General features: G+C 49.2%; 9 protein-coding genes across 9 annotated transcripts; 6 read left to right on the top strand and 3 right to left on the bottom strand.

Annotated features, from left to right (window-relative positions):
- Nucleotides 1-1,649: 1,649 nt before the first annotated feature.
- On the bottom strand, nucleotides 1,650-5,261 carry K444DRAFT_184658 (cysteine proteinase). Its single transcript, XM_024870860.1, has 2 exons — nucleotides 2,782-5,261; nucleotides 1,650-2,732 (listed from the first exon to the last, which is right to left on the bottom strand). Exons 1-2 carry the CDS (start codon nucleotides 5,110-5,112, stop codon nucleotides 1,800-1,802), a joined length of 3,264 nt encoding a protein of 1,087 aa, XP_024742566.1. The 5' UTR covers nucleotides 5,113-5,261; the 3' UTR covers nucleotides 1,650-1,799.
- A 433-nt stretch (nucleotides 5,262-5,694) lies between these two features.
- K444DRAFT_608233 (ubiquitin binding protein) lies at nucleotides 5,695-8,526 on the top strand. Its single transcript, XM_024879336.1, has 5 exons — nucleotides 5,695-5,936; nucleotides 5,988-6,120; nucleotides 6,173-6,457; nucleotides 6,509-7,277; nucleotides 7,324-8,526. The coding sequence occupies exons 1-5, from the start codon at nucleotides 5,866-5,868 to the stop codon at nucleotides 8,361-8,363; spliced, it is 2,298 nt and encodes a 765-aa protein (XP_024742565.1). The 5' UTR covers nucleotides 5,695-5,865; the 3' UTR covers nucleotides 8,364-8,526.
- Nucleotides 8,527-8,631: 105 nt separating this feature from the next.
- K444DRAFT_608232 (uncharacterized protein) lies at nucleotides 8,632-9,154 on the top strand. The gene is made up of 2 exons (XM_024879335.1): nucleotides 8,632-8,893; nucleotides 8,953-9,154. Exons 1-2 carry the CDS (start codon nucleotides 8,797-8,799, stop codon nucleotides 9,060-9,062), a joined length of 207 nt encoding a protein of 68 aa, XP_024742564.1. The 5' UTR covers nucleotides 8,632-8,796; the 3' UTR covers nucleotides 9,063-9,154.
- On the top strand, nucleotides 8,857-11,596 carry K444DRAFT_184578 (uncharacterized protein). The gene is made up of 5 exons (XM_024870859.1): nucleotides 8,857-8,893; nucleotides 8,953-9,273; nucleotides 9,420-10,016; nucleotides 10,090-10,272; nucleotides 10,323-11,596. Exons 2-5 carry the CDS (start codon nucleotides 9,078-9,080, stop codon nucleotides 11,534-11,536), a joined length of 2,190 nt encoding a protein of 729 aa, XP_024742563.1. The 5' UTR covers nucleotides 8,857-8,893; nucleotides 8,953-9,077; the 3' UTR covers nucleotides 11,537-11,596.
- A 1,050-nt stretch (nucleotides 11,597-12,646) lies between these two features.
- On the top strand, nucleotides 12,647-15,214 carry K444DRAFT_608229 (heat shock protein 70). The gene is made up of 4 exons (XM_024879334.1): nucleotides 12,647-12,956; nucleotides 13,026-13,221; nucleotides 13,285-14,773; nucleotides 14,830-15,214. Exons 1-4 carry the CDS (start codon nucleotides 12,815-12,817, stop codon nucleotides 15,019-15,021), a joined length of 2,019 nt encoding a protein of 672 aa, XP_024742562.1. The 5' UTR covers nucleotides 12,647-12,814; the 3' UTR covers nucleotides 15,022-15,214.
- Nucleotides 15,215-16,816: 1,602 nt separating this feature from the next.
- Nucleotides 16,817-17,935, bottom strand: K444DRAFT_581884 (carbohydrate esterase family 4 protein; the record flags this gene model as incomplete). The annotated part of the gene is made up of 3 exons (XM_024877765.1): nucleotides 16,817-17,130; nucleotides 17,178-17,837; nucleotides 17,890-17,935. 3 exons carry the CDS (start codon nucleotides 17,933-17,935, stop codon nucleotides 16,817-16,819), a joined length of 1,020 nt encoding a protein of 339 aa, XP_024742561.1.
- Nucleotides 17,936-18,677: 742 nt separating this feature from the next.
- On the top strand, nucleotides 18,678-19,451 carry K444DRAFT_625206 (uncharacterized protein; the record flags this gene model as incomplete). The annotated part of the gene is made up of 2 exons (XM_024882494.1): nucleotides 18,678-19,345; nucleotides 19,400-19,451. 2 exons carry the CDS (start codon nucleotides 18,678-18,680, stop codon nucleotides 19,449-19,451), a joined length of 720 nt encoding a protein of 239 aa, XP_024742560.1.
- Nucleotides 19,452-19,572: 121 nt separating this feature from the next.
- On the bottom strand, nucleotides 19,573-20,832 carry K444DRAFT_553709 (lytic polysaccharide monooxygenase). The gene is made up of 2 exons (XM_024876625.1): nucleotides 20,491-20,832; nucleotides 19,573-20,442 (listed from the first exon to the last, which is right to left on the bottom strand). The coding sequence occupies exons 1-2, from the start codon at nucleotides 20,583-20,585 to the stop codon at nucleotides 19,680-19,682; spliced, it is 858 nt and encodes a 285-aa protein (XP_024742559.1). The 5' UTR covers nucleotides 20,586-20,832; the 3' UTR covers nucleotides 19,573-19,679.
- Nucleotides 20,833-24,547: 3,715 nt separating this feature from the next.
- On the top strand, nucleotides 24,548-25,303 carry K444DRAFT_519206 (uncharacterized protein; the record flags this gene model as incomplete). The annotated part of the gene is made up of 2 exons (XM_024873932.1): nucleotides 24,548-24,583; nucleotides 24,638-25,303. 2 exons carry the CDS (start codon nucleotides 24,548-24,550, stop codon nucleotides 25,301-25,303), a joined length of 702 nt encoding a protein of 233 aa, XP_024742558.1.
- Between the last annotated feature and the right edge of the window lie 1,701 nt (nucleotides 25,304-27,004).

Below are 27,004 nucleotides of genomic sequence, written 5' to 3'. Positions count from 1 at the left end.
AGTTGGGTATAGTTTCAAATGAAGCGTGCTTTAGAGGAAGGATGAGGCGCCTCTTAACACCACTTCCACGTACCTGCTCAGTCCTGTGTGACGCCAGATGTGTTCTCGCAAGCTGAGCGAGTTGGAGGTGTGATTGGGTACGAATTACGAGTACGAAGCCAGCCAGTCAGTGTTCAGCATTGTATAGCATACGGCCCTACAGCGATAGGTAATGAGTTCCCTGATACGTAATATGTACAATATCGCTATTATAATACATATCGAGTACGGTAATATTGCCCGGTTCCTAGTATATTGGTTTTAGTCACTCCACGTCACTTTTCCCATGATTATTCCAGGGAAATATAAGAAATCTGATTACACATCAAGCAAAAATAGTATATATTACACAATTATCTTAGATCCCGCTGGAAGAAGCTTTTGATTTGAACCTTGTAGTGCATGTAACCTCGTATTGAAGGTTTGAGTTTGGGGGAAATAGTCACGTGAATAGCAGTGCATTGTGAATTCAGTATAGGGTAAAGGTGCATACACATTATCCTGTATAGTACGTATTGCCAATAATATGAGATGCTATGCGTAGTAAGAATAATCTGTATAAAAAGAGTCGATACGCAATACGCATCACACAATGGCTCAGATCTTAAATTATGCAATCGATGTTCCCAGAAGTCAGAAACCAGGGCGGAGTCAGCTAACCAGTCAGCCACATCTTGGGGCAAAGGAATCAGCACCATTGCCCCGTCAAATTTTTCATTTTATTTCATTTTACATTTTAATACTACGTAGCATTACGAACACGTAACGTACATATCACAATCATAATCATATGCTTTCGTGCCTTCCACCCAACGGATCCAGCCCTAAAGACCTCCCCTCGACAGTCTTGTCTGGATAGCCGGCCTCCAAATGGGCTGACTGGAGGCGGATCGGAGCAAACGGTTTGCTCGAAATACTGAAGGGTGCAACCCGGGCACGCTTCTATGCATGCGCGGAAAATACAAACTCGTGAAGTGGAGGGAAGGAGACTTCGGTGCGCAACGAGTAGCGGGCTTGGAAAATAGCAGGAAGATATGTAGGGGTTGGGAATCGAGATGCGTGGTGAATGAAGTCTTCAAGATAGTTGGAGAGAGGTTTTGGGGCTGAGGAGTTCGAACCGTGCCGAGAAGGGCTGTGAAGGTCAGCTGAGGATGAAATATATTTGCTGTGTGCAACTGACGCTTAAAATCGAGGGTAAGAAGTAAATAGGTAGGTGTTGAGAGTGAGCGAAGGAGAAAGGGGGAGGTGAGGGATCGTGTGGTAATGAAGGGACGCGAAAAGCGAGCCGGAAACGACGAGCAAACAAATATGCAAATTTTCAATGCAAATTCATTTAACGTGAAAGTTCGTGCCACAACTTTCGGGTCTGCATCGCTAGAACAATCTGAAGTGTCTGCAAGGAGGATATCTTCAAAACTTCTCTCGATCAAACTATCACAATGTCGTACCACAACATGCTAATTTTACTTCAAATAGAGGCAAATTCACTGCACACACACACAGCGACATCACGAACGACGATGGCGACCTCGGCATGCTCAACTCCTCCTCAAATTCCACGATATCCAGGACTGATGCGTATTAGTATACTCCAATCATATTGCAATGCTGCTCCGCTGTCCGTCAATGCTTCGTTTACGACCAAATGCGGAAAACGCCCACTCTATCACCAAACACCAAACACCAAACACCAAATAAATCACCAATTCGTATCTGACCCCATGCTTAGGCCGTTCATTTCCGGATTGACTGCGGAGCCCTCACAACACAGGCGTATAACTCCCCTGCCTCACCAGGAAGATAGCGCTCGTATTCATCGACTGTGTATCCGAAAACCTGGCCGGCGTGACAACGGAATCGTTGAACTTATGCCACGCGCCCGCGCCACTGCCGCCATTCTTCGGCTTATCAAAATTCTTCTGTATGGTCCAGTAATGGCCATGGGCAATCGAGCCTCCGCCATGCTGAATCACAGCATAGACATCGTACAAGAACGGGCCCGTTTGCTGGCGCGGCAGAGGATGAGGTGAGGGCGGGTTGTTGGGCGCAAATGTGGCGCTAAGATCAACTCCGTATTCCGGGAAGGTGAAGACGGTGTTGACTTTCTCCATCTCGCTGGTGTAGCGGTTGAGGTTGATCCAGAGAAAGTCGGGAAGCCAGACTTGGTATCTCCAGGCCTTTGCTCTCCCTTGTACGACGGCCGAGCCGTCTGCGTTCACCTTACCACAAGACTCGCATCCAAATTCGACGTCCTCCTCCGTTTTAGGACCCATATCCTGAGCTAGGGCATTAGCGAGATTTTGCCTTTCGGGGTGTTTCTTTACGAAAACAAGTTTTAGGGGGTTGTTCTGCCAGTTTCTGCGTTCGGCCCCGCAGTTCTCGCACTTGAAGAGTGACATCTCCATGAGATCAGTTTTGTCGGCCAGGTCAGAGCCTTTGTTGTACATCCAATTCTTCCGAAACTGATTGGTAGCCCAAAGGGTGGAAGGTATTGAGTTAAAGTTTTTGATCTCCATCGGGGAGTCCAATGCCCATTCTTTGATGTTCCGCCGGGGGTTCATCTCATCCATAAGAATATCTATCAGGAAATGGAAGAATTCCATTGAGTCATGTTGTCTGGCAGGACCACCAAATGCTCTGTCTCGTACTCTGGAGTCGGTTTGTCTCCCCGCATGTATTGAATTCACATATTTCTACCACGACTTAGTACAATGGTCTGAACGTGAAAGCATTTTGTCTTACCCTTAAGGTATGGGGCGTCACGTAATCATATTGACCGCTCCATATATGGCCCAGTAGGTTGCCAAGGCTTCTCACCATCAATTGCGGTGGGTCACTTGACTCGCTTTCCTTCCTTGGAATCGGTATTGTCGGAGGGTACTGGTGATTCAACAGGAGGTCCCGTAGGAAAGGCGTGGCACTCAACGCTTGAATCGCTGAATTCATATAGCAAAGATTGTTCGGATTCTGAAGACCGGTAAGGCCTGGAGTCACACGGTACTTTGTGATCGAGTCGCCGGTAGTGTGTGCATATTGGGTTATGGGACCTCGCTCCGAAATTCCACTTGATCGCTGTCTTGGAAGAGCAGGAGCTGGGCGTGCTGGAGGCCTAGGAACGCTGCTGGCAAATTCGTCTTGATAGGTCTGCGGTGCAGTTGAGTCGGATATAGGCTTAACCATGGATTCTTGGATGGCGGGTAATTCTGGGTATCGACGGAAAAAGTCTTCGGTAGTTCTTGCGTAGACCAGATCCTCAGTTTGTGAACCATCAGGCGTTGTAGGACTTCGGGTAGCGCTCTCTTCCTTAAGTGCACTATCCCATTTGTGCTCTTCTTCTTTGGTCAAGGGGCGGGAGGAATACGTTCTTCGTCGCTTTATTGGAAGATTCCGTGCGCGAGCCATTGAGGTTCGGCTCAGAGGACGGCCTGGCTTCAACCCATTTCGGGCAGCATCCAGGGTTGCGCCATTGAGAGAGGTCTTCAGCGAATTGGGGCCCAGAAAGTCTACCCAAGCATCGACCCCACCAGAGAGGAGTTTAGGACATCGTTTCGTTCTTTTATCGTATCCGTACTCGAAGACCGCAGCAACAAAATTGTTTAAAGTACTCTGTGTTTCGCTGTCCCCGGAGTTCGAAGACTTTAGTGAGTCGGATGATTGATCATAGAATACAAGCAGGTCGAACTCATTTCTCTGGTCGTACAGACTTTGCTCGAGATCTGGTGCAATCACCATACTTTGTGCTAGCTGTTCACCCGAGATTCCATGCTTCAGAGTAATCGGCTCCACACAAATAATGAATTGCGACAGGATGTGACCATTATCGAATTCTTCCCGGCTTCGAAGATCAACAAGTAGGATGCGGAAAGATTGTGAGCTCTGTGCTAGCAAATCCACAAGTTCTTCTGCTGAGACGGTGGGAGAGTCTGATAAGACGGGGGCTCGTTTCTGCTGTTTCCGAGCATAGCCATCGTCGCCGGAAGTATGCGCTGGCTGGGCAAAATAGTCTGACCGATCATCTACTAATGTCGGTGTTGGTCCAACTGTCGATATAGGAGGGGCAGCATTTTCTCTCGCGCTATTTCTATAGGATGAGCTACGGCTCGAGAGAAGATTGGCGGAAGCTGTCTCTGGGCCGCGTATAGGGCTATCATAGACAGCCGCTGGGGGTTTTGGCATCGAGGGTATGCCGATATCGAGTGGCAGTGGAGTCGATCGTGGCAAGGTCCTAGGAACGGATGGAAAATCATGTAGGCCAGTTGGTTTGTTCGTCGTATGATTCCCCGTCTGCGTTGGACTCGTGGTTGGTCCTGCTAGACCAGGGATTGAAATCGGCTGGGTTCTAATTCGAGGATCTTGTTTTGGCTCGGGGGTGCGAAGGTTTGCAAAACGAGCAGCCAAATCGGTAGGTGGAACGCTGCCTCCGCTGGTGGGATGGATTGCATTCCCGTGGAGAGCCTCTGGCTTCGGTTGTACAGGTGGTTTTTTCCGAGAGGGTGTTCCATTCGAAGCAGAACCGTTCATTGCTGGATTCTGAGTTGATTGTGCCCGCTCATGCCCGTTCTTGCCTCCGTTCACCTCTGTTCTTTCCGAGCTCGAATGCAATGTTGACTTCACACCGCTCCTAATATTGTTTTCCTTGATGGCTTGTTTGACCTCTGCAAATTTCTCGTGTTGGGTACTAATGCGTTTTTTCAAGCGGTCGTAGAGACGATACAACTCACCCCGATCCGTGTGGAGGGAGGGGTAGTCCTTGTGGCGGGGAATTATTTCCACGGCAAGTATTGAGGCCTTGATGTACTCCTGCAAAGCCACATCAGGCCGTTTGAAGTCCAGGTGTGTGTCTGCTTGCTTGGCGAGCAGGTCTCCTTCCTGGAGCAGCCGTCGCAGTGGCCAATTCATGTCCACGTTCGGTCTCGCCGTCAACAGGTCGTCCAAATGGGAGAAGACCCGGTTCGCACCCTTCATCCCATCCATTCCGTTGGCCCTCACGCCATTCGCAGCATTGACAGGAACCCCTCCATTGATCGAAGAGCCCCGCGAGTGGGGAGGGCCGTTCGATGCGACGGGACTCATGTCGATGGGTGTAGGGCACGTCGGTGGAGCATGTCGAGGCAGAAATCGAGGGGTAGATCTGTGTGGGACGAGGCAAGGGAGAGTGGCAATTGTTCGTGCGGTTGAATCGTGTGCGATGTCTGCAGATCAAAGAGCGAGGTCGTCGTCTCGGTCTTTGCTGCGCGTCCAAGCTCTCTTCTCAAAGACTCGCTGGGCCTGTCCTTGCTTGGGCACAAATAGAGTCATGAAGATGGGAGAGCAGCAGGTTCCACGGGAGGAATCTGGGGCGAGGGGTGTTGTCCTTGTCCCTGTCCTTGTCCTTATTGCTGTGGGCGGGCAGTGGTGGGCGCCACGCTCATTCTTGGAGATGGAGATATTCGCATTCTTGATGTTTTCGACGTTGGTGAGACGAGCGAATAAGGCCAACCAAACCACACTTCAGCCGGAGCCTGAATTTCGCCGCAGCACTTGCTTGGTTCGCGGCTGCATCGTCATTCGGACTGGGGGGCGCCAGTAAGCGAGCCAAACGCCGCGTCTCTCGCTGCACTCGGGATTTAAGCACTAGTAACAGAACAGACAGGGCAGAACACGGTCAGAACCACAGCAGCTTGGAGGTCCACAGCTCGATGCCTATTATTCACCCTCAACTTCGCCCCATCATCCACCTTTCTACAACACCACAGCCGATCTGAATACACCGCAGATAGTAGAACGAGACGACTTTCAAAAAGAACGACAGCTCCCACTGCAACTCCGCGACCTGCGCCCCCCGGCATGATGGCAGGCTGGTTCGCATCCACCACCCAGATCGATGAGCAGATTGACCGGGCGACGTCGAGCTCACTGTAAGCTACCGCAGACCTCTACACCGAGAATAATGCCCTAATTTCTCCCAGAGAGGATATTTCCCTCAACCTCGAGATTTCCGATGTCATACGCTCGAAGGCTGTCCCCTCGAAGGATGCCATGCGCTCCCTCAAACGACGCATAGGCAACAAGAATCCCAACACGCAGATCAGCGCGCTCAACGTCAGTCCCGTGGCCCTAGGCATTTAAAGTTGAATACTGATTCGATGTGCAGCTTACGGATACGTGTGTAAAGAATGGCGGGTCGCATTTCCTGGTCGAAATCGCCTCTCGCGAATTTATGGACAACCTGGTCTCTCTGCTCAAGGCATATGGAGGCGCCGCAGTAAACGAGGAGGTGAAAGCGAAGATATTGGAATTAATTCAGACCTGGGCAACGGCGTCAGAAGGGCGATACGAGCTCTCGTACATTGGTGAGACGTACAAGAGCTTACAGCGGGACGGCTTCCATTTCCCACCCAAGGTCGACGTTGCCAAGAGCATGCTGGACAGTAGTGCGGTATGTATTAAAAGAGTCGAAGGGGGGCGCCTGCATACTGACAGTCTATAGCCCCCGGAATGGACTGACTCCGATGTTTGCATGCGATGTAGAACTGCCTTCAGCTTCACGAATCGCAAGCACCACTGTCGAAATTGCGGCAACGTATTCGACCAACAATGCTCGAGCAAAGTCCTCCCTCTTCCCCACCTGGGCATTCTCACGCCGGTCCGGGTTGACGATGGCTGCTATATCAAATTGACGGACAAGTCATCTAAGGGCGGCGGATCTTTCGCTAATGAACAATCGCCTACACATAAGCATAAGCATCATTCTTCGATGCAGCCACGAAGTGCCCGAGTAGATGATGGGTTCGATGAAGATCTGAAGAAAGCTCTTGCGATGAGTTTGGAGGAGGTTAATGGCCATTCTGGCGCTGGCTACGTTCCACAAGCCAAGATTCAATCACTGAAACCTGCGACCAATGGCACGTCTAAGCCTCCGGCCAGTAAGCCTGCGGAAGAGGAAGATGAGGACCTAAAAGCAGCTATTGCGGCATCTCTGGCAGATATGGAGGAGCAGAAAAAGAAGCATGCAGCAACAATTAAGGAGCAGGCTGGCACCAAGAGTTCAGGCACATTCGTATTGCCCAAGAACGACTATGAGCTCACTCCTGTTGAGGCAGAGAACATCAACCTATTCTCGACATTGGTCGACAGGTTACAAACCCAACCTCCCGGCACTATTCTACGAGAACCGCAAATCCAGGAACTGTACGAAAGTATAAACAAGCTCCGACCGAAATTAGCCCGAACTTATGGTGAGACGATGAGCAAGCATGGTAAGCTTCCCAAATATGCATTTTGGATGCCCCCTGACAGGTATAGATGCCCTTCTTGATCTCCACGCCAAGCTCTCGACTGTTGTACGATACTATGACCGTATGCTGGAGGAGCGGCTTTCAAATACCTACAGCCAACATACCATTGGTGGCTATAATCTCCCCCCACAGAGACAAGCGTCGACAATGTATCCATCAATTTCGGCCAATGTCCCGGCTGGAGCTGGTACAGCTGAGAGCTTCTATACTGGCAACAGCCAACAAGAAGCTTACGGCCGGCCACAATCTACTTATGCCGCCTATGGTGCCCCTCCACAACAGTACCAACAATACGATAGGAGGGCTTCTATGGCCGGCCCGGGGTTTCCTGCCCACGAACAGCGTAGCGAGCCATTCAACCAATACCCACCCCAACAGGCAACGCAACAGAAGTCTCCACAAGTCCAACGCACTGTAAGCTGGCAAACCCCTGACCCAGCATCTGCCCAGTACGCTCCCCAAGCTTCAAACTACTCACAAGAGAATACCCCAACGCCGCAACAACAAGCACCTGCGCCTGTCAATCCCCAACAGCAAGCACCTCCTCCCATGAATGCCCCCTCTCAACCTCCGACGAACTATGGCCCTTCAGAGCCGGCCATGACGCCAAATGCAGATCCAAATGCAGCGTTTTATTACAAGAATGCAGCGCCGGGTCCACAGATACAGCAAGCTCCTGAATCAAATTCTCAGAAGTACCCTCCCACTCATCAATCACCTCAGCAATATCACACTTCGATCCCACAACCCGTCTCGCCCCTATTATACGCCCGACAACCACAGAAACCTCAAGAGCGATACGCGCCTCCGCCTCAGCAACAGGCTCCCCCGCCCCAGCAAGCTCCACCGATACAGCAAGCTCCACCGATACAACAAGCTCCACCTCAGCAGCCGCAACAACCGTCGTATTGGCCACCACAACAAACACCGCAACAACAGTGGCAAGCGCCTGCACAAACATATGCCGGTTACACACAGGATGCCTTTCCTTCGGCACCTCATCATACCCCTCAGGTGAAGGTGGAAGAAAGTCTAATTGATCTTTAATGTCTTTAGGCATGGAGCGTGGCGTTGGGGGCAGCAGCAAATTGTATAACCCTCAATTCTGGAACGGTGGATCTAGAGCTTCTTCTGCTCTGTGTATTTGGCTCACATGAATGAACGGTGCATTAGTTAGATAGGGACTTCCAAATGCACTATCTATTGAACCAGCTCTATTGAGGTTCCGAGGAAGAGAAATGTGAATTCTGCTCTGCACGTGACCAGATGACAAACGACAGCTGATTGGCCAAACTCTATTTGTAGATCCCGCACTGGCGGAATGACGATTCGACTCGACCCTGAATTTCAACAACCCCTCCCCCACTACTGACCACATACACCACCCCTCTCCCCGACCAAGATAAAGCTCCTACTTTCTGCTTACTTGAGCAAGTGCACTAGCTTATCCCTTTTTCGAAAGAAAGTGAAAGCGGGCAAAATGTCTAGACACAAACTAGTCAAGAACTTGGATCTTGACGACGAGCTGGATGATTTTGATGGTGGGGGGAACTATGATGATGGTGCTGGTGGTGAAGGTCGGTCTCCTCTGTCTCGTATCAACCTAAAAGAAAGCCAGCTGATATCTTGTCTGCAGAGTTGAGTGAAGAGGACCAAGGTCTGCCCCTCATCCCGACCCCTCCCTCCTCGAGCCCGGCCATTGTCCCAGACTGCAGTTGGAGCCCGAGAATTGGAAACGGAGGCTGATATCCAGCAGAACAAATGCGCCTCGGCACGATCGCAGTCCGCGAAGCCCTCCCCCCCACTGCGGCATATGTAACGGATAAAGAGATACAGGAGCCGTTGTGGCACTACTACTACGATGTTGAGAAGAGCGTTGCGTATCTTGTGAGTAAGCATACGCCGAAATTGAAGATGGCAAAAAAGGAGAATGTTAAGGTTAAGGGGAACGTACAAGGTGGGTTGATTTATTTTTCGTATACCCCTGCTGGGTTTGAGGATGGAGGGGCAGAGGTCGAGGACAGGGGTGCGCGAGGTGGGTTGCCTTTCGTATTTTCTCCTAGACTTAGATTTAAGAGGAATGTGCTGACGGGCTGTGTGTAGGGTCTCGAAACGATGAATGCTCGAACCCGTTTTCTGTCAAGGACTTCTTCGGGGATATGCCGTGGCTCAATATACCGCTGGGTCGACAAGCTACCTTCATCGCGCCTTTGTATCCTCGTGGTGGACTACTTGGTGGTTCTCCGGATGGAGTACCGAAGATGTCAAAATTGCAGGTTTTGGCTGCGGCAAGGAAGAAGAAAGCCCAAGAACAGAAATCGAGTGGAAGCACTCTTGTCGAAGCACCCATGGCGAATCTCACGCTCGACTCATCCAAATCCAGAGAGCCAAAGGCTGGATCCTCGTCACGAGGATTTCCCCAACGAAAGCGAAAAGACTCAAACCCCCATGAAAAGGCTCCAACACCTGTCAAGCGAGAATCCTCAAAGGCAGAAAGCCAAGACTCTCCCATGGAAACCCCACCACCAGACCAAGCCGAGCCCTCCGCCTTCGCAAACACCATGTTCAGCACACCCCCCAAACCCGCCCAGCAGCCAGACAGCTTCTTCACACTTCCATACAATGCAACGCCTATTGCAAACACTGACCCGTTCGCAGGACCTAGTCCAGATGACGTGGTCATGGCCGCGCAGTCGAAAGGTTCGACGATTCCCGCCTCCTCTCGCTCTAAGAAGTGATCTGGTATGATATGATAGATACTAATATTTAGCAGCGAGTGGAAAGGGTGGCAAGGGCCCGCCGAAGACTAATGGAGAGAAGAGGGCGGAGCAGATTGCGAATGGCGTGGAGGCGTTGAAGATGGATGACACGCCGAGGGCGAGGAGTAAGAATCTAGACGTTCTTGCGGAGTTTGAGAAGGCGGAGACGAAAAATGCGGCAAATTTTGTGGTTATTGGTATGCTCCCCTTTCCCTGTCTCGAATCAAGGGTTTGACTGATTGGATAGGCCATGTGGACGCAGGGAAGAGCACGTTAATGGGTCGATTATTATACGATCTAAAAGTCGTAGACCAGCGAACCATCGATCGCTACAAAAGAGAAGCAGAGAAAATGGGCAAGTCATCATTTGCTCTAGCATGGGTGTTAGATCAGGGGAGCGAGGAACGAGCTAGGGGTGTGACGATCGACATCGCAACCAACAAATTCGAGACTGCAAAAACGGCATTCACGATCCTCGATGCACCGGGACACAGAGACTTCATCCCGAACATGATAGCTGGCGCCTCGCAAGCGGATTTCGCGGTCCTGGTCATAGACGCCAGCACCGGCTCTTTCGAGTCAGGCCTTAAAGGACAGACGAAGGAACACGCGCTTCTCGTACGAAGCATGGGCGTACAGCGCATTATTACTGCTATCAACAAACTCGACACAGTCTCTTGGTCTCAGGAACGGTTTGATGAGATAAGAACTCAGATCTCGAGTTTCCTTACCACGGCCGGCTTTCTGGCGAAGAATCTCGCCTTTATACCTTGTTCTGGTTTACATGGTGATTTCATCGCCAGACGCTCCACGGAGGAGGCTGCAAAGTGGTATACGGGACCGACCCTGGTTGAAGAATTGGATAATTCCGAACCCGTCCATAGAGCGCTGACGAAACCTCTACGGCTTACGATATCCGACGTCTTTAGAGGCGGAATCCAAAACCCGCTTTCCATCTCCGGCCGGATTGAGGCTGGGAGTTTACAAAACGGAGACGCTTTGCTCATCCAACCAGCTTCCCAAAAGTGCTTTATCAAAGCTCTTGAAATCGATAACGCAGCCGTGGACTGGGCGGTCGCAGGCCAAAATGTCGTCATACATTTAAGCGGGATCGAAGAACAGTACGTCAAAGTCGGCGACGTAGTAAGCAGCCCTGCAAGTCCGATACGGAATGTTAAAGAGTTGGTGTGTAAAGTGCTTGCGTTTGAGGTGCTTGTTCCTATGTCTGTGGAGGTTATTAGAGGGAGGTTGAGTGTTGCGGGCAGGATTGTAGGGATTTTGGGGGTGTTAGATAAAGGGACTGGGGAAGTGGTGGGCGGGAAGAAGAAGGTTAGGGTTGTGAAGCCCGGGCAGCTGGCGAGGGTGAAGGTTGAGCTTGAGAGGGGTGTGCCGCTTGAGGCACCCGGTAGGGTGGTGCTTAGGAGTGGTGGGGAGACGGTCGCTGCTGGGTTGTTGGAGTAGGGGTATGGCGAGTAGTGAGAGGAGCAAGAGCTCACAAAATAGAACGAAAGAATAAAAGAATCCTGTCTGGCATGTTGCTGGTGCTGCTCATTGATTGAGGTGGGCCTTCATGTCACGATTCAAGTCCCGTCTTTAACGTTCATGAGAACTGCGCGATGATTCCGAGTGCTGGTGTACATAGATAGTAATATGGCATTCCGTTGTTCTTTGGAGCAAGGGACAGACTTGAGTAGAGGTATGGCCGTCTTGAAGATAGGCTGAACGTAGTTTTTCTGTATATCTACAGGGGCTTGATGATTGAACTTAGCCAGGGAGGAGGATTTATGGCTACGGAAATTGGTTCTAAGCATTGGAGATGGACGAACCCGCGAGATCGATCATAGAAGCATCTGCAAGTAGTATTAACTTGACTGGGTATTGAAACACAGGGTCAGGAAGACTCCTTGACCTAATTGTGTGCTGTTCATTGTCACAAGCCCCCCTTGCGAGAGAAGTTTGTTTCTCCTCCGAGCTTTGAATTAATTCACTGGGACCGCATCATTTTCACTGGAGATCTATGTGAAATACCGAGCATGAATAAGGACATTAACATAAAAAACACTCTGAATCTTCCAAAAGCCAGAACCATGAAATGTGCATGGCGGAAATGGGATCTTGACACTTGTCAGTCCGAATTTGAAATCCAACTTGCAATGAATCCGAACTTCTCATCAAGGGCCAGACGATTTCCATTGGATTCTAGTGAGATTCGCTAGAAACGTTCACTAACCAGATTAAAGTACGCACAGTCAGCAAAGAAATATTGGAGTCCCCAAAATAGACAGCCCGTTTTCACTCGCCACTCACGTGACCTTAGGCGGTTAAGGTCAGCATCCCCTGTTCCAGCACCACCTGCGGCCAGATTCGACGGAAAATCTCAATGATCCGGATGTTGGCCTCTGAATGAATCCTCAAATTAGAGTTCATGCATGACTATGCAATAGGGGCCACCTCTTGCTACTGTATGACAGGTGTCCTTCACCTTCGTGTCCTTCCTTCGGACGATTTTTAGCTTGAGGCTGGAACAAGGACAGAGTGTCCCATAGCTAGCCCGAAGCGAGCCAATTAGCGCCACCATTGATTTGAACAGATTACAGATTTCGCGTGGAGCTGTGTCCTGATAAAGTCTGGGGGAGCCGAAGAAATATTTATTCCTCGAACACTCCTCCTCTCCTTCGCTCCCACTTCATACACACCACATCCGCATTCTCAAGGACACAAGAGAATACGACTACCACTATGGCGAGATCACAACAGACGTCCCTCTTGGGCTTCTCTATTCTTGCCTTCTTCGTTCTTCTGTTCTCCGTGGGGTTCCTGAGTACAGCACACGCACAGAGTGATCAAGAGCCATTACAAGAACAAGAGCAATATGGCACTGGTATGTCTGCACTGCAGCTGCAAAGTTGAGCGGTACCCAAGAGCATTACTAACGTATACTCTGCGACAGTCATCGGTATCGATCTGGGAACCACATACTCCTGTGTTGGTGTAATGCAGAAGGGCAAAGTCGAGATCCTCGTGAATGACCAGGGACACCGAATAACACCCTCATACGTGGCCTTTACCGACGAGGAGCGATTAGTAGGAGACGCAGCAAAGAACCAGGCTGCTGCGAACCCCAAAAATACCATCTTTGATATCAAGTGAGTGCCTGCCCCTTGTCGCAACGGTGTCCTCTTCCGGAACTGACAGGTGTTTGCTCGCAGGCGTATGATCGGTCGCAAGTTCTCGGATAAGGATGTCCAAGGTGACATGAAGCACTTCCCCTTCGATGTCGTCGAGAAAGATGGCAAGCCAAACGTCAAGGTTAATGTCAATGGATCCCCCAAGACCTTCACACCCGAAGAGATCTCGGCCATGATTCTTGGAAAGATGAAGGAGGTCGCAGAGTCATATCTTGGAAACAAGGTTACCCACGCAGTTGTTACTGTCCCCGCCTACTTCAATGACAACCAGAGACAAGCTACAAAGGACGCTGGTATCATCGCCGGCTTGAACGTCCTCCGCATTGTCAACGAACCCACCGCAGCAGCTATTGCCTACGGTCTCGACAAGACTGAGGGAGAGCGACAAATCATTGTCTACGATCTCGGTGGAGGAACCTTCGATGTGTCTCTCCTCTCCATCGACCGTGGTGTATTCGAGGTCCTTTCTACCGCTGGTGACACCCATTTGGGAGGGGAAGATTTCGATCAGCGAGTCATCAACTACTTCGCCAAGAAGTACAACAAGGAGAACAATGTCGATATCACCACCGACCTCAAGACCATGGGCAAGCTGAAGCGCGAAGCTGAGAAGGCCAAGCGAACTCTCTCTTCCCAAAAGACCACCCGTATCGAAATCGAGGCTTTCCACAATGGCAATGACTTCTCTGAAACTCTCACTCGCGCCAAGTTCGAGGAATTGAACATTGATCTCTTCAGGAAGACTCTCAAGCCTGTCGAGCAGGTTCTCAAGGACGCCAAGGTCAAGAAGACCGAGGTTGACGACATCGTCTTGGTCGGTGGTTCCACCCGTATCCCCAAGGTTGTGGAGCTCATTGAGGAGTACTTCGGAGGCAAGAAGGCATCGAAGGGTATCAACCCCGATGAGGCCGTCGCCTTCGGTGCCGCTGTCCAAGGTGGTGTCCTCTCTGGTGAGGAAGGAACTGAAGATGTCGTTCTCATGGACGTTAACCCACTCACTCTCGGTATCGAAACCACTGGCGGCGTCATGACCAAGCTCATCCCCCGCAACACCGTCATCCCAACCCGCAAGTCCCAAATCTTCTCCACAGCCGCCGACAACCAGCCCGTAGTCCTAATCCAGGTCTTTGAGGGAGAACGTACAATGACCAAGGACAACAACCTCCTCGGCAAGTTCGAGCTCACCGGTATCCCACCCGCGCCTCGTGGCGTCCCGCAAATCGAAGTCTCCTTCGAGCTTGACGCAAACGGAATCTTGAAGGTTACCGCTGGTGACAAGGGCACCGGAAAGTCCGAATCCATCACCATTACCAACGACAAGGGACGTCTCACACAAGAGGAGATCGACCGCATGGTTCAAGAAGCCGAGAAGTACGCTGATGAGGACAAGGCGACGAAGGAGCGCATTGAGGCCCGAAATGGTCTTGAGAACTACGCTTTCAGCCTGAAGAACCAGGTCAATGATGAGGAAGGCCTCGGCGGCAAGATTGATGAGGACGACAAGGAGACTGTGAGTTCCCCCCACTTCAACAATCGAAAATTGAGTTTAAACTAATCTTTGAATAGATCCTCGAAGCCGTCAAGGAAACAACCGACTGGCTCGAAGAGAACGCCGCCTCAGCCACCGCCGAAGACTTCGAGGAGCAAAAGGAGAAGCTGTCCAACGTCGCATACCCCATCACCTCCAAGCTTTACGCTGGAGCCGGTGGCCCGGGCGGCGCTGAGGACGATGAGCCTGATACTCACGACGAGTTGTAGTCTCCCTTTCTCCTGGCTCTTCAGTTTTTGCATCCGTCAAGGTAAATAGAGGTGTAATATCCAGTGGAGGGAGAGCATTTGGTGTTCTTTGAAATTTCGACTTTTTTTTTCTCTCTGCTGGCGTGCGGGGTTGCGAATGTGTAAAATAAAAGCATAAGAAAGAACGGAGAGCCAATGCATACCCGGTTTCGATAGAGATTTACTTGTCCATTTCTCCTCGTGCCTTGCGACTTGATTCTGCTGTGCCTTGCTTGACCTTGACTTGTGACTGGTGGATGTTCTCGAGTGAGGAACACAATGGGATGATGTCTCATGTTTGCGGCCAGGAGTTCAAAACTTGAGATTATTGTTCCTTCTCTTCTAGTTTCGAGCCTTGTTTAACACGGAAGAAAATTCAACCAGTAGTGGGGTTTGTTTGTTGAGCAGCGGGTTCCCGAAAGTGGTGTAACTTGCGTGACCATCTGCATCAAGCAAGGGTGGCGAAACTAAGTAATGTGTGGGAAATTCGAAGTCGCGCAACGTAGCACGAGTTCGTGAATGGTTGAACAGTGCTCGGCCTGACCTCCTTGGATGGGATCAGGAGGGCCTTTATCAATCTACTATGACCTATCCGTTTGTTTTTCTGACTTCTCGTGACGCACAGCGAGAGGTGGGTTAGTGACACCTTTGACAAGTGAAAGCAATATTTCAGCCCTACCATTTCCTATTTCCTATTTGAAATCTGTTAACGGTCAAGAGGTTTGAACCTAGTCTTATTCTACTCAATAGGTCTGTCAATTGAACCTATGCACAAGGATTCCACGTTTCTGGCCCCTTTTCTAAGACTTAAATAAAACGTGCCTGAACCTGGTCGGCCTCCTTCCAAGCCACACTATCAACCATACCACCACAACGCAATCGAACCAATCAGAATGCATTTCTCTAAATCATCTCTCCTTTCCATCCTGGCGATGACCTCACGTGCCCTCGCCTGCGTTGATTTCTCGGCCAATATCGATTGGCCATGGTACCCTGGTTAGTTCCCTTCGTATGCTCCTCCAACAATGACGTACTCTATTGAACTGCAATACAGACTGCCCACTCAGTGCGGCTCTGACCGACAACGGCAACCAGAAATGCGCAATAATTCATGAAAAGGGACATTGTTATTACGGGATTTGGCGCATCTTCACGGTCCCTGATGTGGACGTGCCAATGACCTGCATTGAGGGCTATTCAGCTTCTTTCAACCTGAAAACTGGAGTGGTCAAGTATTGGTACAGCGGCTTCGAAGGCAGCTTTGCCGCTGGATACGCCCCTGATTGGAGGGCGAAGGTTTGGGGTTGTTAATTGGAAGCTGGATTGTGAGAGAGATTTGTTGACGGAGTGGCTGTATTCTTGGGGATGTTGAGACGAGAGCGATATTGGCTGCGACAGCAATTCTCAATTTGAACATCTTGAATACCGAGAAACCAAGATTGAAATGGACCGTGGGTGTGGTGTTGACCTTCTCTAGAATCTCCTATCTCATACCCTAGCCCAAATTGCACTCCAGCGACTATGATATCTCCGGTGGCTGGAGGGAAAGATATCGTTAGGTGTTCGCTTCATAAGACGGGATTGAGATGGACTTTTGGCTGGTGAGCAAGATACGGCACTGTCTTATTTCGATGCATACGGCAACCTGAAGCACTCTTCACTTTTAGGAGATTCCTCACGATTGAGAGTTATTAAGGCTGTTGTCTAGAGCAGAATCTGTCTTTACAATGTGAACTGTGTTTGTTGTCCGACGATAACTAGAACGAAATGGCGGTTTTCACTTCCCCAGACTAAACGGATGACCAGGTGCAAGGTGCCTTGGCATGTATGGGAACTTGCTCTTGAAGTGTTCTGCAATCTCTTCTCTTTTCGCAACCCATACATCGTCGCCACCTGTCTCCTTCACATACAAAATGAACTTTCGTAAATCTTCACTCCTTCCTGGCTTGCCCATAATCCTCGAATGCATCGGAATATTCATCAATTTTGGGCTTCCGTTGCAGCCCTCTCGGTACAACATGTCAAAAGTTCCCTTCAGGTAATCGAGGTAGGTCGTTCCGGTGAAGCCAGGTGACATGTAAAACTTTCCATCTAGATTTATTTCAGTAACTGCTCCAGGGCACTGTGAACTTTCTTACCATTGCAATCATAGTTGTACGGAATGACCAACAAACCCTCTTTCTCTTCATCCTTCAAGTCATTCTCCCACGGCAAGTCCATCCAATACGGCACATCATCATTAAAACAACTCTCACTCGAATACAGCAACTTCTTCCCCATCTCCTTCATGACTTCAGGATACAGACCCCGAATATTGGGACTCGCCCTTCCATAAAAATACCCCTTCGGGAATACCCCAGTCGTCCTCTCCAAACTCAGTGCATTCTCTCTAATATATCCTCTTTCCTCCTCCATGCTCATTTCCCCGATATCAAGCCACCTCAGTCCATGCGCGGCAATTTCGTGCCCATCCCTCACGCACGCCTTCGCAAAACTGGGATTCTTCTCCATCGCCTGCGCAACAGCCCAACTCGTGAACTTCCACCCCATTTCTTTGAAAAGCCGCAAGAGACGCCACGCTCCGGCGCGAGAGCCATATTCGTATTCCGATTCTGCGGAGATGTGACGTGCGCCGGTTACGAAGGTTGATGAGGCGCCTTTCTCCCAGAGGTAGGGCTCAGAATGAGCGTCGCCGTTTAGGACAGTGCGCTCACCACCTTCTTCGTAGTTTAGGAGGAATGAAAGGCAAATTTTGGCGTTGTTGGGCCATTGGGGGTTGAGTGAATGCTCGCCGTAGCCTGGTGAGTTAGTTTGTATTCTGAGGGGAGGGATTTTGGAAGGGAAGTGTACCTTCAAGGTCGCGAGGTAGCTCATATCTTGGGTCCGTGACTACCATGTTGACAATATAGAATGGAATAAGTGCAGCAAGAGTATAGATGTACTGACTAGATCGGACGGAATCAAAAGATATTAAAGAATAGAAATGTCTAAATCTGAGAGGAAATATTGCGAGACAACGTCGTCCTACCGGATCCACACATTTCCCCGGCGTGTTCCTGAATCCCAGTATCTATGCAAACGTCCTCGCTCGTGGACAATTGTAGGCTTAACGGTCAACACCATCATGCTTCGGGATAAGGGGTGAAGTCCGAAGAGAGGGGCTTATCGGAACTCCATCTCGGCTAAGCCCCTGAATTGCAGATCCCCTCACAACTGCCAGGGTCTGTAAACAACTCTTCATTCCCATCTCCCCTTCTCCTTTACGCATTTTGAACTCAATTCCGCGTTTCAAATGAAGTTTAAGAATTGATTTTTCCTTCATCTAGCCGAGACTCAATGAAGCGGTGCTCTCAGATTTCTTTGTTCAAGCAACGAAGTGACAACGACCTCATATATCTTGTTCAGCCACCGTGTTAAAAGGAAATTGTCTTTGTTGTGAAAAGATTTTTTTTGTCGAATCCCCGGTCCTTTTTATAAAGCACATAATGCTCTCATCGAGATCTTCCCTGGAACTTGTCCTTGTTAGATCCGCTCGTTGAAGTGTGCCTATGATCCGAGTTAAAGACCACAGAGCTCACATCTTATTTTCATCCATTTTCATACATTGCACCCACTACAAGTATATACTATTTGTCACAATGTCAGGCGAAAAATACTACCGCATGGACCAAGACCGAGCCGGTCTCGAACGCCTCGATATCGAGCCCTTCGACATTGAGTCCATTCGCTCCGGCTGGTTAACAGACACCTGCATCCGCGAGATCGTCGCCCGCTTCGGGAACCTCGCGTCCTCGCGCGTCAACATCGTCGATCCCGTCTGGTTCGGCGCGTGGATCCAAGAGAACGGCCACGCTCCTGCCATCACTCCAGTATTCTTCAAGTCTCGCCCAGGCGTACGCGCGGTGACGGGTCTGGCAGTTCCGTTCAATGAGGGGCAGAACCATTGGGCGGCGCTTTATATTGATTTGGAAAACTGTGGGGCGATTTATTTCAATACGATGTCTGATATGGAACGAGATAATTACGCGAGGAAGCTTATGTTTCATTTTTATGATGTGTTTAAGGAATTCTTTGCGGGGAAAGGGCAAAAGAAGTTTGAGTTTGTCGTGGATGATAAGTGTGCCAAGCAGGGTGATGGGGCAAGTTGTGGGATTTATGTCACGGCTGCTGTGATTGATTTACTGGCGATGGCGAGACCACGGACGCAGAGGTTGACGGATGAGCAGATCAGGATTTTTAGGGAGAATGGGGTTAAGTGGTTGAGTGAAGCTCCGAAGTCGTTCGATTTTTTGATGCGGGAGGCCACGTAAGTCGATCATCCCCCCCGGCTCCATCTTCGTTGTGAGCTGACCATGAATAGATCTAAGCCCAAACCGAAAAATGAGGTCCACTGGGACCCGTCTATACTTTAGGTAAATTCAAGAATAACTTCGAACAGCCACATAGTAGAAATATATCTTTTGAGATGGGGAGACTAGGTTATGCCGAGGAATGGGATCTGTAATAATGTACAAGAACTGAAAGATATTTGCACAACCTCTCCCAAACCAACATGGCTGATGTTCCACAGCCTCAAGATGAACTAGCATCCCGATTGGCTCCTCCACCCCGCTTCTGACCCAATTCTCAGCAAGCATGCATCACAGGTAAGGAGCTGCAGATGGGGTTACAGCGGGTGGGTAAGTGGTCGTCGAAGTAGCCAATGTAGTCGGCGCATACGAAACCGCACCGTTCGTCGTAGCCGCAGCCCCATTTCCACCATTATACAATGCCGGGCCTGGGATAGTGTAGCTGAGACCAGTGGTATAGATGTTGACCAAGATTCCCGGATCTGTCTCCTTGTACAAAGCCTCACCAAGTGTTCCAGCCGGTACATCTGAGCCACCACCGGTGACTTCAAGGTTGATGCATTGCGGATAATTCTGTGCGCCATCCGTGCTACCTGCTCCATGCAGAGCGATGATTTCATGCCTGAGAACGTACGGCCCACTCGCAATATCAGTAGGGATAGTAATTACCCAAGAGTTGTTATTCGACATCAACTTATCCGAAGCCCAAGTCCCGGGAGCAGTGGTGTCGGAAATGAGACCTTGTTCATCTATCTTGAAGAATTCGAGGGTTGTTTTGTCAACAGTTGAGCATGCTCCTTTACATGACGCGAGATAGTCGATAACCGGTCCCTTGTGAGAGGAGGGCCATGTATTCCATTCCATTGTTACAGTCCCACCTGCCGAGACTGTGGCTGTTGCTTTGGCGTTGATTGCGGACTTGTGGCAAATGATATCCCCTCCTGCATATTCATCTGGGGCAACGAAGCCAAGATTTGTTGCAGATTCACTCCAGCCAATCGAGTCTGGAGGATTGGTTTCATATGGATACTGGGTTACGATATATCCGGTGAAGCTGGTGTCGTTAGCGACCGAGTATGTCGTGGTAGGGTCGAGTACTTACGAAGTCCCATCAACGACGATATTTTGGACGAAACCATGTGCAGAGACTTGAGCGGCAAAAGCAAGAAGCCCCAATAACGAGGTAGTCTTCATCATGGAATGCTATCTTGAAAATCAAATGATTGCGATTAGCTGGAGCTTGAATGGTAAAGACGGGTGGATGTTGATCTGCGGAATTTCAAGCCAACTTCGAAGAGAAAATTTCTTAGCGTCTTCAAGACGTGAAATGAATGTATTGAACCTGGAACGAATGAAAATAGTGAACTGTCCTGAGAACATTTGAGTAGGGACAGGAAGCATTCCTAATATATAAGGCCGCAGGAAAGAAACAAAGGTCGCATGGGCCAGGTTGTTCACGAGCTCAGGCGAAGTCTAAGTTCCCCTTGGGATGTTTCAAGAAAAGGGCTCAATCCCATCTTCAGTGCTTTGCAAGGGAACAGAGAATCATATAAAGCGGTTTCCGTCGCCCTTTTCTCGTTGTGTGGAGTTTGAAGATGAGGAAGGCATGACTGGTGGGGAAAGAAGATGTTTCGAAACAGCCCCATCATTCGGATGGATTCTGTGCCAGCCAATCGCAAAAACAATTGTCCGGATTTCCCATGCGCTTTGCATGCCTCGAAAAGACCATTTATGCAATAAGGAATAATGGATAAGATGAAGTCAAACATGACCAGAAACAGTGTTCGATGCGATCATGCAGCCACATGGACAATGAGTTGAGCCGGCATTTCAGGTATATTGAATGAGGTCAGACATAAAGAGATAGGATTGGCGAAGCCCCAGAATTACGTGGACCCTGTTCATAGTCCAGGGAAATTTCGAGTGGAGTTGAGCCATACACGTGACGAATGAGAACTTGACATTTTGAAGAGGAATGCTACGATTTTTCAATTATTCGACAGCGACAGGATATTTATACACTTGTCTCCTCTAGTTACTTCCCGGTCGTTCAACATCCTTCAGACCAGGTTTCACACAATCAGAAGTCTATCACCTGATGGTTCTACCAGTCTCCGCAGAGGTCTTAATAGAGCTATTTTAATAATGGAATGAAGTTGACTCATTACGATTTCCAACGAAAAGGGCATCGATTTGAAGACATCCGAAAGATACTAATCCGAGACCTTATCGGGGTCCTCGAGCGCATCCCAACTGTGGGAAGAGGTGTCATTGCCTGGAAGATGCACTGCAAAGACCGAGAAATAGACCAGAATAATGAACGAGATTACTTTTCCTCTGGTCTGAAGGGGGTTCGGTGTAAGTCTACAGCCACTTTCATCGCAGCATAATCCGCAAGGTATACAGATCATTAGATCCAGGGATCCAAAATCATAACTCACGCATGCGCGCTTAGCAGTTGGAACTCTCCTTTGCCTAGAGAGGCAGGTCCGCATAAAATACTGCTTCAAGCGAGGTGCTATCCCTAATTGGACGATCCTAAATTCCTTCTGATATCAAGCTCGATTGGAACACTCACTAACATAGAGAACGTGCCGTCCCCTGCTTCGCCTATGGTCTGAGCAAGACTGCTGCAATTATATTGTTAGCAAGGCTGCCTCTGAGGACCCGAAGTTGATTATACAAGTATACAATCCGGGATGGGTGCAGACTGATATGGGGATTATGGTGCGCAGCAGAATAGAGTGGATCAGGCTCCTATGATGCTGGAGGAGAGTGTCAAGGGTCTTATTGCTCTCATTTAGTGTGCTTCCCTTGACAGGACCCCTATTTTCTGCGCCGATACTGGGAAACCAGTTGCATGGTAGACAAAAAATGAAATGAAGTCTTGCTCCTTCTTCAGGCTGGAGTGAGGGGATCTGAGGGCGGACCAGTGTGTCACAAAATTAATCAGATTAGTCATAAATATTCATGAATAGAATTTGATTAACTTGATACTTATGTTATCTAATTAGATTAGAATAATTAATCAGATCAATCATAGTTAATCTGATTAACACGTCACGTGATTAATAGTAAATCAACGTTTACTTAATAATTATTAAATTACTAAGGCACCTATTAAGTAGCCCTAGTTAAACTAAGCTTGGCCTTATATAATAGTAACTAACTACTAACTTTTGATGATAATAAACTGGTTATCCTCCTCGGAATCTTCATTTTCCCCCTTTTGATTATCGAGCTTCGGCTCGCTTACTAGGCGCTGCTGCCCCTGATTAGGGTGGCGCTGGAGCCGGAGCGGGCTAGAGCCATAGCCGATTACGCTAGTATTATCACGTGCATGATCACGTGTGCATTAATTTGATTAATCTGATTAATCTAACTAATACTTGAATAGAATATGGTTAATAATTATATTTCGTGAATAGATTAGATTAATAGCCATTAATCTAATCTAATCTATTCATTTGACACAATGGCCCGGCGGACAGAAGAGCCGCTTGGAACCAAAATGGACCAGATATAGGGTTAGACTATGCCGAAGGAGTAAAACTAATGCAGTCATTCCTCAAACTAATTTCAATTACCTAAGTGTGAAGTCCTTATCTCATCAAGTGCCATTCTGCCCCTGCCACCGTGTGTGTAAATAAGCATCCCGAGCTAAGGATCCAATCGACTTGCAACAGTTCCTTCTTCCTTCTTCCAATTCGGAGTTCGAGACCAAGCAAGTACTCTAGACGCAGGCTGCGTGGAATTTTTGACCTCTCTGCTGAAAGCGTACGGACTGCTGCTTCTCTCATTAACATAAACTCAACGAATGCTAGTCAGCACATCATCACATGCATCCGAGAAAGTGTTTGGTGGTCCGAGGTTGATGACCAGAGAGATTTCGCTTTAACGTCTGGTGATCGGTGCGTATGACGTTAAAGATGGGGGTCCCGATGTGGTTCTCCAGGGGTTATTGCGAGAATTTGGGATCGCTGCCGGGTTGAACTTCGGATTTAAGAAATATAACTGCTGCCTACTGTTAGGGTTCTTAAGTCTTAAAATGGTTGGAATTGGTCACATGACCTGCCTCGCTCGGCTAGGGAAAAGGGGCAAGCGCGCAACGAGGAGATGTCCAGCAAGAAGGCTGATGTAAACAGATCTGGGCAAAAAAGCGTAGGAATTGACATTACGCAATGGGACACTCGACTCGGCCCACTCTACTCCCGTATATAATTTCTTCCTTTCTCCTCGAGCTCATTTTCAATGGCAACAAGGCCTTTGGACCCATGTTCATCCAAAGTCAAAAGAGGAGAAAAGAGGGAATACATGTAAGTAATCTATTGCCTCGCCTTTTGAACCTCTGAGGTACAATCGATAGTTCCGAAGCACTTCAGAATGATTGTGGAGATAAAGAAAACTTCCGCCATCGGCCGATCATTCAAGCCTCCCATCAAAATCCCAACGAACCACCAGTCTTATCCGTTTCTTCAGCGATTCCCGCAAGCCACCACCAATATTCGGATGGTTCACTTGCCTGCGAGATATTTCTTTTGATGACATTTGGTCGGGTCCTCCAACGCCGAATAAGCTTAACGTTAGCAGCCACTTAGCAGCCACATCAAGGCGATCGCGCCGCAACTAGACCCGTAGCGGACGATCCGGCTGCACGCTTCACACCGGCAATCCCGCGTTCCGAAAACTTCTCCAAACTATCGACCGTCCCAAGGACAGAGCCGTCGCAATCAAATCAAATTGCAATGGCGCTACATAATTATCATCCGCGCGCTCCTCCGCAGCGATGTTACTTGTTCATATTGACTTGTTCTTATGCCTCATGGGGAAAGCCTGCTGGGCATGACTGACGTTGCAGCGAATTGAGGAATTCGTTCGGTGTTGGTGTTGGCGCGCAAGGTGCTGAAACCGTCTCGAGACGCGAAGGAACGAGGGCAGTGATCTTCAGACGGCATTCCGAAAGCATCGCAAGCAGCATTCCGCATCGATCGATAGGTACCTCTTTCGGCGGATCTCCTATACTTAGATTCTGTGATCATCTTTGTCGGCCGAGACGGTGATGCTGACTGTGTCGTGATCCTTTATCCTGTCAAAACGCCAAACTCCCTCCCTTTGCAGGACCTGGACTCGCAACTCCAGCTCCACTCTTAGCTGCAAAGATGGTGAAGCTTTGTACCCATCGCGTTGAAGGCTTCGTAAGTTGCTTTTCTGCTAAAGTAATGATCGGATGAACTGACAGGTAAACACAGGGCCCACACTCCAAAATCTCCTCGCCCATTCCAACATCCTGCTTTGTCGACACAATCCTCATTCCTCTCCCAGTCTGGGTTGCCCTTTTCCTGCTCCCCATCCTACTGGCTCTAAGCATTCACCATCGAAAACAAAACTTCAACCCCTCGACCGCATACCTGCGCGCGAAACCCTGCCGAAACTGGGCTTTCAGTACCGTCTCTGCCATCTACTACATTCTCATAGTCTGCAACATTCTTATGCAAGTTCTCGAGATTGTGCGCCTGGAACTCCTACACTTTGGAATTGGGCTTCAGCCATTTGTATTTGTGGGGTTGATACTTGGAGCAGTGCTACACTGGAGCGAAGGTGCCCGGGGCAGAATTAGGGGCTGGCAGACTATAAATGCGGTGGTATGGATGGGAGGAGTGGTGATGTGTGCTGTTCAAGTTATCGGACTTAGCAAGGAGGGAATAAATGGACGGAAGGGCAGTAAATATCCAATCAGCGATCAAGTCATTGATGTTGCGGTGATGGCGGGCGTTTATGCTGTCATTGTGATACTGGAGCTGGTGCTAGGATTCTGGAGAGCATCGAGACGGGCGAGAGAAAACACACCACGGAGTGGAATGAGTCCGGTCATGGGGACCTCAGAAGCCGTTGGGGAATATCCGCCTAATGTATAATAAGGGAAGGCTTAAGCTACATACCCATTGCATTAGAAACAGAATTTTATTTTTCGCCGTCTCCATTTTTAGGATAGAAAGTGACGTTCAACATGGAATAATTGCTGCAAGTGCAGATAGACTGGTTCTATAGGCCTCTTTTCAACGACTCAGGTTTTAACACTTTCATCTTCGAAGCTGCTTGCAATGTTCACATGGGTACCTCCTTGGGTGGGCATCTTGGTGCAGTCTGCTGTCACGTGCATCATATTGGTTGTCCCTTCCATGTCAGAGGGACTCGCACAAGCAAGTGCAACCCTTTCTTTAAAATTAAAATCGTCTTAATATATGCCTCTATCGTTCCTACATGCTCCATCATTGTCAAAAAAAAAAAACGGCTTTGACGATGATCATGGCCTCGCCACTAACATATCCTGCGGCAGCTCCAAGTTCGATGCCGCTGCACGCTTCCGCTGAGTTCACAGCTCCGCATATGGTATTGAGTGGACGACAGGACGCATAAGTCCGCGAACTCAGTGCGACCATCAAGTGGAATATCATACATGGCAACTACCGAAGCTAATGCACAGAGCAAACATCTCATGATCTGCCAGGCAGATGTGACTCGACGTCTTCGACAATCCTTTTCTTTCCCCATCCAGGAAGCCTTCATTACTTTCACCATGAAGAAGTCGAGTAGGCTGCGCACGCTTTTCGGTCGTGGTGAGGAGCAAGATGGCGAGCCCACTCGAGAATCAGGCTCGGGGGCTCTTCTTACGTCGATCTCGGGGTTAAGCCATTTTGGGTGGAAGTAAGGTGGCGCAAAAGGTTGACGAGGTAAGTATTTAGCAGTTCTCTAGGATAATCAATAACTGAAACTTTTAGCCATGGAGAGTTGCAACAAGCAGTGCTGTCGCTTCTGCAAGCCCATCGGTGGCCTTGATCTGTGAAGATAACAAATCCTTCCCGCCGATCCCGGATCCAGTGGCTGACAACCTTTGGTATCGAGTAGTCTCAAATAAGGAGAAAGGAGCCTCACCAAAGCTTTGTTGTTCGGCAACATAGCTCCCTCGATACCTGCTGTTCTCGCCACAATACTCCCATATTTGATCATTAGCTCACCATTGTTCCTTCGAAGCCTTTCGTCTGAATGGCTTTAGGCTGCTAACGCGATTGGATATTACGTTATGGACAATCGGCTGTGGAAGCTTCAGTTTCCGTGGAGTCAAGACGATGGAGATATAGGCTTCCGCAAGTGGTTGAACAGATTACTGGTGTGGCACAGAGACTTCAAATTGTCGGCTCAACACCTGCTAACGTTGATCCGATGCACGTCGGACTCCCTTTCGCAGGGTTATGCATTGTGGTCCAGGCTTGTCAATTTCTCTTGGCCGGCACAGCGCAAGAACTGATGTGAACTACCAACAAAACGGTAGAAGTCCATCAGAATCGGCTATTCGCAACGGCGCCGATGTCAATCTCCAAGGTATCAACACTCCGGCCCCTCCAGCTGTAACACAGGGGACTCCACTGCAGGCTGCAATTGCTTCCACCTCTCTTCGTTTGCGCCCAGAAGGAGAAAGCCTCTTGTGAAATTTCTCCTTGGTGAGGGTGTCTTGCCATATCCAGGCAGGGACTTTAAAGACAGGAAGCATCGAGCTTCTCACGATGTTACTGGATTTTGGAGCCGATGTCAACTTTATTCATGGAACACACGGCACG

This window comes from Hyaloscypha bicolor, assembly GCF_002865645.1.
Source record: "Hyaloscypha bicolor E unplaced genomic scaffold K444scaffold_16, whole genome shotgun sequence".
Taxonomy (NCBI): Eukaryota; Fungi; Ascomycota; class Leotiomycetes; order Helotiales; family Hyaloscyphaceae; genus Hyaloscypha; species Hyaloscypha bicolor.
The sequence above is the reverse complement of the archived record's forward strand: the minus strand, read 5'-3'. Positions and strand labels throughout refer to the sequence as shown.